This window comes from Octodon degus, unplaced genomic scaffold (genome assembly GCF_000260255.1).
Source record: "Octodon degus isolate 3935 unplaced genomic scaffold, OctDeg1.0 scaffold00413, whole genome shotgun sequence".
Lineage (NCBI taxonomy): Eukaryota > Metazoa > Chordata > Mammalia > Rodentia > Octodontidae > Octodon > Octodon degus.
Window position 1 is genome coordinate 61,816 of NW_004524989.1, and position 9,621 is coordinate 71,436.

The window sequence follows — 9,621 nt, forward strand, 5'->3', positions numbered from 1 at the left end:
AAGTGCAGGGACAGGGGTTCAATTCCTGGTCCTGCATGCCATGCCGGCCCCACCCCCAGAGTGTGCAGAGCCAGCAACTGAGTCCAGGTGGAGTGGCACATGCCTGTAATCCCAGCACTGGGGAGGCTGAAAACAAGAGGATCGCTACAATTCCGAGCTGTGTAGTGAGACCCTGTACCAAATACATAAAATGAAAAAAAAAAAGAACATAAAAGAGCAACAGCAATTAGTCTTTCTAAACATCAGTTTCTTCTGAAAATGGGGGTAATAAAGCCAAGCATGGTAGCACATACCTATACATATCTGTATTTCCAGCACTCTGGTAGGTTTAGACAGGAGGATCACAAGTTCAAGCCCAGTCTGGGCAACTCAGCAACTTAATGAGATCCTTTGTCTGAATAAAAATTTTAAAAGAACTAGGGACATAGTTCAGTATGAATGCCCCAGGCTCAACTTTCAGCATATATATCTCTGTCTCTGTCTCCCTGTCTGCCTCTGTCTCTGTCTCTGTCTGTCTCTCGCACACATAGTTACTGCAGATAAACATAAGAATTTTATGATGATAAAAATAATAAAGCTATCAAGAAACAATAACAGCTAAGAACATACATGCTGTCAAAATACATGAAGCAAAAATTGACAGAAAGAGCAAATCTAGACAATTCTATGGTAGTCTACAGTAGGACACTTCAATAAATCCTGCAAAAGTAGATAGAAAATCTGGGTAAAAGATCAACCACAGAAGATATAAAAAATACTATAAACAGGGCTGGCCAGATAGCTCAGCAGATTAAAGTGCCTGCTTAGGCAGACTCAGGGGTTGGAGGTTCGATCTCTGGCCTGCGCCGTGCTGGCACCAGCCCTGCCCCCGGAGCATGCTGAGATGGCAATTGAGACTAGGCGTGGTGGTGTGCACCTGTAATCCCAGTGCTTGGGAAGCTGAAAACAGAGGATCACTACAAATCCTATCTGTATAGTGAGACCCTGTATCCCCTGCACTAAATACAAAACAAAAAAAATACTATAAACAAACTGAACATAACATTCACAGAACACTCCAGCTAACAACAGTACATTCTTCATAAGTACACACAGAAAAATTTCCAGACCAGATGAGATGCTGCACTATAAAACAAACATTCCAAAAATGTAAAAATATCAAAATTACAAAGTATATTCTCTCATAAAAATTAAGTTAAAAAATTGAAATCTTCACAAATAAACAGAAATTAAACAATATGCTCCTTAACAACCAGTCAAAACAATCAAAAGAGAAATCAGGAATATTTTGAGATAAATAAAAATGAACACACTGCATACCAATATATAAGGAATATACATAAAGCTTTACTTATAAGGAAATTTATATGCTTGAATGCCTACATTAAACAAGAAGAAAAACTGAAATGATGAGCTAGTTTTCCACCCTAAAATCCTAGAAAAAGAACAGCAAATTAAGTTTGAACAAACCAGAAAGAGGAAAATAATAAATACAGTGGGATCTAATGAAATAGAAAATTGTAAAACAACAGAGAGACATTGAAACCAAGGTTATTTCTTTAAAAACAAAACTGACAAGGATTACTTAAACTGGCCCAGAATTTTTTTTTGATACTAATGTCCTTCATGAATCACTCTATATTTTTGAATTTTTTTTGTTTTGCAAGGAATGTGCCTACTTACAGAAATATCATTAAATGACTGGTGTGTGTGTGCTTAAGAGTGACATACACATTCTATATCTACCCAACAACTTAACCCCATAGGGAAGGGAAATAGAGGGGAATCTGGGCCACGCGGTACAGTGGTCTTTCTCCACCCAGATTGTTCCTTCTAGAACTTACCTTGTCCTATCTGAGACCGGACTTCTCTAACTTTTGTGTGGGCAAGCAGTCACGTGGAGAGCTTGTTGATCAAATAGGCCGGGTGATGCAGTTATATAACACACGGCAACACACTGTTCTAAGTAGAGGTTTTATGATACATGTATTTCCCTACATTACGGAAGAGATTGATGCCCCTTAAAGGATCATGTTACTAAAATATTAAGTTTGTTTTTATTATTTATTTATTTATTTGGCGGAACCGAGGACTGAACTCAGGCCCTTGCGCTTACCAGGGAAGCACTTATTCTACTGAGCCATCTCCATGGACCTTAAAGTATTACGTTTGAATGTGGCTTTTAAGCCATATGAGTTACTGCAGCTCTAGGAATATGCAGTAACACAGATCCTGTGGGTCAAAATATGCTGGACAAATGAGGCCTCATCCAGACTACGCAAATGTCCACGGTTTTCCTGTGCAGCATTCTTGGTGAAAACCCCCTGAGCAGTGGTTCCACCACTTCCCAATTCTATTCTCTCCAAAGTGCACTGTCTCATAATATTCCAAGAGGGTATTTTCATTACTCTTTCTTTCTTCTCCTTGTGTTTACTCCTTTTTCTCCTTTTTTCTATCCTCTCTTCCTTCCCCTGTTCCTCTTTCTCTTTATGTGAATGGTCTATTCCCCCTAGGAAACCTGTATTTCCAACCGAACCCCAGCCCCTGAGCAATTCTGAACTCTCACACAGAAACAAAACAGCAAAAAGAAGACACTGTCCTTACCAGGGTCCAGAAAGGGCTGGCACGGTTCAGCAGCACCATAGTTCAGTTCCTGTGGCCCTGCCTGTGGGATCCAGGCCTCCGTGACTGGGGCCTCTTGGACAGGGCCCATTACCTGGAGGGCAGGTGACTCCAGATGCAAGTCTGGTGGCATGGGTACTGTTCCTACTGGCGCTAGTTCTTCCAAGAGTATGTCATGCATGTCAACCTAGAGGAAATGCCAGACTCGATTACTTTCTGTCCAGATCCACTAGATAGACAGCTTTTTCTCATTCTGAAGTAACACACTGGCCACCAGCAGTACAAAGAGAGTCATGTGCATAATTTTAAATGTTTTAGTGGCCACATGAAATGGTGCATGAGAAAAAATACAACAGGTCAACCTAAGTAGATGTCATATTGAATCCAAGATATCTTATTACAACTTCAATATATCATCAATACAATAACTACTGAGATATTCCACCTACTAGTCCCTGTAATACTAAATCTTCTGCATGTGGTATGCGTTTCTCATCCAACAAAAGTCTGAATTAGCATTGGCCACATTTTAAGCACTCAAGTTCCACCCATGGCTCCTGTACTGAGCAGGGCATACCTAGATCACTGGAGGAGCATGTCTAAAATTATGTACAGTTAACAAAAACAGAAAAAAGAAGCGAAACGTCTAGGCCAAGCTACTCTAGGGAGTTAGGAATGAGTGGAAGACTGCTGACTTGTCCAAAACCCACCAGCTTCTGCCAAACCAACCCCATACCACCCTCAGGGTCTCTCATATCCAACTGGAAGCACAAGTTTCCTCCTTCCAGACACTGCCCTCTGCTCAGCCTGCCCTTTCTAAACAGGCTTTGCATGGTGGTTGCTCTAAACTACGGGCAATACCACAGCCCTTGCCCCCCTCAGAGGGCCAGAGATAAGACCATCACTCTCATTGTAGAGTTGTTTCATGTTCCTACCCATTGTGGAATTTACCTTCATGCATTTGTGTAGGTAAAATACACCTGCCAAGAACCACATCCTGTTAATCAGAGACAAATCATTTTTGTGTACTTTAGCATGACTTGGGTTTCTTAGGAATGTATTACTGTGGAAATCCCAGGAAGATTACACTATACATTGTTTCAATTGGTAAGGATCTTATTTGTCACTTTGAGAACTCACATTACAAACAGCAAAATTGTCCACAGTACTTGAGCCATAGTCTGAAACCCTCACTGTCCCATCACAGCGATTATAAGTAGAGATATCAGTATATGACCACTTTATGAATTCTTCTGCTGAAGTCAAGCATAGGTGTTCTTACGCAGAAATGTCTATTAGCTTATAACGAACTGTGCTCCTTTCCCTTTCTGTCTGTCCTAGATTTAACTTCGCTCAGGTTTGACAAACTGTTTCTGTAAAGAGTCAAATAGTAAATACTTTTCAGCTTTACCAGCTATATGTATTGTCTCATTTATTTCCCTTCTTTCTTTCTTTTTTTTAAAGAAGACATAGTTTAACACAGTAAAAATCATTATTTTCTCCCAGGTCCACATAAAAAGGGCCAAGATCAGATTTGGCCTATTAGCCCAAGAGAAAATTATTTACAATTCTGGTTGATGTATACGGACTGTTGATTTTGTTTGAAAATTTCATTTACAGCTCAGAAAAGACATGTAATACTGTATATGTTAAAGAAGAGAATGAGGTCTGATAGGGAGGAGAGTCACTGACTTACATGCTAACTGAAGTAAAAGATTAAAATGAAAAGGACTAGGGAGAAATCTTGAGGCTCTGCAATGACAGAGATAAAATCTCTAGCCTGGACCCAGCTGCTTTGATTCTTCTTCTGGCCTAAGAACAAAGAGCCCAAATCCTTTGCTCACCTGTTGTTCTGGTACGTCAAGCTCTCTCTGTAAGTCTTCTATCAGGGATACAACTCTTTCTCTGTTCTCTGGGCAGTGTTCCCTCACCCAGGTCTCTATCTCTGTGGGCAGAATAGTGAGAAATTGCTCCAGCACAAGCAGCTCCAGGATTTGTTCCTTAGAACGCATCTTTGGCTTCAGCCATTGACAGCAAAGTTCCCACAATTTGTTGAAGGCTTCATGAGGCCCAGCTGCTTCAGTGTACTGGAACTGCCTGAAGCGTTGGCGAAACACCTCACAATCAGTGTCATACTCCTGCAGCACAGAGCCCTGATTCAAGGAGGCCTGAATTGCACAGCCTAGGGCCACAGCCATAGCCCCTTCCAGAAGCTTAGAGTTTATCTGGTGCGTGAGGTCAAAGATTCCAGTTTGTTTATCTCTGTAATAATCCTGAGGGGAGCCACCTGCAGCTGAAGGGAGACAGACACAAGAAATGATAATAGCAATGGTTACAAAAGGGCATACTCATTGTTTTTCTGCTTGAACCAAAGACCAAAATGAGCAACTGATAACCTTTCTGATTGTTTTGACTAGTAAAAGCTAGCCTCACTTCCTAGAAAAATACCCACATACATCCAATTTCTAATACATTTCAAAAGTTTACAAAATTTCAAAGTTCCTCCACATACCCTCTGGAATGGTGTTCTGCAATATGCTAGCCACTAGCACCATAGGACACCTCAATTCAAATGCAGTTTCTCAGTAATACTAGTTAAATTTCACACGGTCCATAAATATGGCTGCCAAATTTCTGCTGGAGAGCACTGTTCTGTCATTCCAAAGTTTCAATGCTATGAACCCTACCCTCAATAAGCCCCCATTGATCTACTGATATTTAACCCCACTCCGAATCTAATTCCAAGTATCTTGGATTTCTGAATATGTGGAAATACTGTATAGGGTGACTGTGAACTTGAATAAATTTGAATATCTAGCTCTCAGTATACCTTAATAGCATTCAATCAAGGTGAATTTAGGGAGAGCCATGTTTTGCAAAGACAGAATTGACCAATATTGTCAACCTCTCCTTCTCCATTCAAGACATGCGTAGTTCAGCCAAAAGCACTCAGAATCTCATCCTGCTATAGCATTTCAACTGGCTCTCCTATGAGAAAAATACACAAGCCATGAGGAATCTCCTCTGAATTCATAATGAAGGACTTGTACCAAATTCATGCAATGTACCAGGGACTATTCTAAGTATCCCACACGTATCAATTCAGTTAAACCTCTTCCAACATCAGGAGCTAGGTATTAGTGTGATTTCCCTCACGGAAGATGATAAAAAACAGAGGTCTGATGCTTAGTGAAATTGAATAACTCCTCCAAGGTCACACTGAAAATGCCAAAGGGAAATGGTGATGAGATTAGAAACAACACTTACTCATAACTGGAATATCTAAAACCATAAGGACTTTTTTTTTAATGTATTTTGTACAGAGTCTCACTATGCAGCTTGGACTCATAGTGACCCTCCTGTTTTCAGCCTCCCCAGCGCTGAGATTACAGATATGTACCACCAGGTTTGCAGCATGTGGTGCCAGGGATCAAACTCTGGTTGCCTGTGCTTGCCTTAGCAGGCGCTTAGCCTGCTGAGCTATCTGGCCAGCCGTTTTGTTTGTTTTTGTCCTTTTTCTGCAGTTCAGACTGGCCTTGCAGCCCAGGCTGGTCTCGAACTCACAATTTTAATGCTGGGATTATAGGCATACACCACTGTGCATGCTACCATCATGATGTTTAGGTTGCAGTCATTGAGATTACAGAAGAAGTTATAGAAGTGATACTCTATAGGTCTCAGGACCTGTACATGCCCACATACTATAAAGTTCTCTCTGCATTTGCTGAATGTCATCTCTATGTCAATCTCTATGTCTATCTCTATCTCTATCTCTTTCTCTGTTCCCACATCACCCTTTATCATGATGGTAACTTGAACTTCATGGAAGATGGATTTAGGGATGATAACTAGCCGGCTGTGTGACCCACCCTGATAACCAGTAACCATCTGCAACGTATGCATAATTGTAAAATCAACTTCATAACATCCTGCTCAGATCCAACTGCATGGAAAGCGAATAGCTGCATGTCTGGCACAAGGAAAAGGTTCAATTAAGGTTTATTGCTGGTCAAGGCTCCTTCTAGGAAGCTTCTACTTTCCTGAGCCTAGCCATCCAACCGTTGCTGGAAGGTATCCAGGAACTGTGGGTTTTTTGGCGGTGGACCCACCCGTTAATTGGATCCAGCCTCACAGCTGGCCAGCCCTCCCCTAACTGACCCAAAACCTTCCACCACGTCTACCAGGGAAGTGACCCCTTGGGTTTCCTTCCATCGACCCTTCTCAGTTAAAAGTTCGCTTCACTGTGGTACTGACTGATTTTGCCAAAACCACCCCGTAGGGAACCCACCCTTGTAGGGCCTATGAATACAGCGCTGTGAGAAAGGAGGGCACTTGGTTAAAGGCAAGAGTGACATATCCCTGAAAAGTCTAAAAGCTGGTTTACAAAGGGACGCTGGTGTTTCGGGCATGGTCCCTGAGCACTCCTGGACATCGAGGTACACCGCCCAGAGGGACACTCCCAGCCCCTGAGGACTACTGGGAAGGCCTGGCCGAGTCTCAAGGAGTGGCGGCGGGGTCCCTAATCCGATAGGGGCCCGCGGTCCCTCGCAGTGCCCGGAGCCAACCGCCAAGCGCACATCTGGAATCCACCGGTTTGCCTGGCCCGGGCAGGCAAAGGGAACCCCGCTACCCTCGCCCGCGCCCCAGGGACGGCCACGCCCTCTGGCCGCTCCGGGACTCACCGCCTCGGCGCCCACTGCTCTCCCAAGCTCACCGGCAAATGCCCAGGACGCAGGCGCGGAGTCACGCTGTGGACTACATTTCCCGACAGGCCTCACGCCGCCCTTTGCGTTCAGGGCCCGCAAGGATGCTGACGTGGGAGGGTCTGGGGCTCCCCCAAGCTTCCTAGCTTTAAAATGCACAGTAAAAGCTCTACTTTTTTTTGGGTCTAATGACTTCCTGGCCAGGGGGGAGGGGGACGGCGAGCTGGGAGTCAGAAACTAAGTGAGGGCTTCTGTTCAATAGTCTTAGAGTAACGGGAGCAGGTAGGAAACATTTTTAAAATCTGCTATGACCTAGTCATTCTCAAACCACTATATGTATCTGTGTCTGTCTGTGTGTGTGTTTGTGGGGTGGTACAGCTTGTTTTAAATTCAGATTTTTGGGTCCCGCCCAACATACTGAGGCATTGGAGCTCATATGAACTTGAGCGGGGGCTGCACTATGCAGAGAAGAAATTTAAAAGTAATGTAAGAAATCGAGAAATTTTATTTCAAAGGTTGGAATTTGCTCCTATCACCAAAAAAAGTAAGTTGCTGGGTAGATATAGAATGTGTATGTCACACGCAGGCACATACGCCGGCGCGTGCGCGTGCGCGCACACACACACACACACACACACACACACACACCAGTCATTTAATGATATTTAAGTGGACACACACATTCCTTGTAAAACAAAAGAACTTTAAAAAGTGCAAAGTGATTCATGAAGAATATTAGTATTAAAAAAAAATTCTGGGCCAGTTTAGGTAATAGGCTTTCCTGGAGATCAGACTCCTGTCATCTGCCATGGGTTACAGTGACCTTGAGTTTTCTTGGTACTTTCCTCGTGAAGAACTGAGCTTTCATCAATGGACCCTGTCCATTCCTTTTCACCTTCAACTAGCACCAGAGGTCTGTTGGCTCTTCAGCTTCACCCTTCGGTATGGCCTTACATCTTCCACTTGGTCCTTGCTTGTCCCACCTCTAGAGCCAAATTTTCCCTTCTCAGTGGACATCAGCCAATTTTAACAAGGCCTGATCCAATGGCCAATAGATAGTGATGTTAGTTGGAAACAGTGGTCTTCAAGTTGGTCCCAGGCTGTCTCTGTTGGTAGGTGGATGGCACACTTTTGCACTAGGACTTTGTGTTGGGTGCCAGGACCTAGAAATGTATGGGTCCACAACAGCAAGTGTAAAGTTGCCTGTCCTTGTGCTTTCAGGAGGCTCTGATACAAGCAAACCAGGGCTGGAGAGTGGGGTAGCAGGCACTGAACATCCGAAGACCATGACACTGGAGACAGTTCTGCCCTGGCCCAAGTTGTTCTCTTTGGCCAGGACTTCGAGCCCAGGAACCTAGAGTCCTGGAGAAGCTGCCATTTCTCTCACATTGCCACAATCAACTTAGTCACTTTTTTAAAAGAGAAAATATAAAATAATAAAATAATTAGAAATGATACAGAATTTCACTAAGTAATATGATAGAAATTCAATAATGATTGTTATATTGTATACTGTTGTCTTCAAATTAGTTACCAGATACAAAATTTGCCCAAAAAATTAAAAAGAAAAAAATTCTGCATTAACGATTCCTTTCAATAAGTCAATAGAAACCGTCACTACAATTATCCTATCTTTCTTTCTTTCTTTCTTTCTTTCTTTCTTTCTTTCTTTCTTTCTTTCTTTCTTCTTTCTTCTTTCTTCCCTTTTGTCCTTTTCCTCATTCCGGTTGTTCCTTTGAGCAGTTTCTTTCCTTTTCACAATATCTATTGTTCCTTTGGATTTTACTCTTTCAGGTTCTTACACTAGGAAAGCAATGTGACGTTTACACATGCAGATCTAATTTATTTCACTTAAGAGTATGGTCTCTAGTTGCATCCATTTACCTATAAAAGCCTTGAGTTTATCTTTCTCTATAGCTCAGTAATATTCCATTGTATAAAAATATCACATTTTTAAAAATCTTTTCCTCAGTTGATAATCATTTGGGTTGTTTCCAAGATTTAGCTATGACAACATGTGCTGCTATAAACATGGGTGCACTAAAGGGCCGGTCAATCCAGCTCAGTGGGTTAAAGCACCTGCTTAGGCAGACGCAGTGGCCAGGGTTCGATCCCTGGCATGCTATGCCAGCCCTGCCCTCGGGACACACTGAGATGGAGATTGAGACTGGGTCTGGTGGCACACACCTGTAATCCCAGCTATTGGGAGGCTGAATGCAGGCAGATCACTGAGTCTGATCTATGTAGTGAGACCGTATGGACCCTTACTAAAATACAAAAAATAAAGGAAGAAAAA

The 9,621-nt window shown here is 42.7% G+C and overlaps 1 protein-coding gene across 1 annotated transcript in view; it reads right to left on the bottom strand.

Moving 5' to 3' along the window:
• The window catches only part of Znf449 (zinc finger protein 449), a 16,559-nt gene extending 11,040 nt beyond the window's left edge, over positions 1-5,519 (bottom strand). The window contains exons 1-3 of the mRNA XM_023708610.1: positions 5,453-5,519; positions 4,467-4,915; positions 2,605-2,809 (exon numbers count right to left, since the gene is read on the bottom strand). Of these exons, the coding sequence (XP_023564378.1) occupies positions 2,605-2,809; positions 4,467-4,820 (559 nt within the window). The 5' untranslated portion in view covers positions 4,821-4,915; positions 5,453-5,519. The remainder of the gene's footprint in view (positions 1-2,604; positions 2,810-4,466; positions 4,916-5,452) is intronic.
• Positions 5,520-9,621: the final 4,102 nt, after the last annotated feature.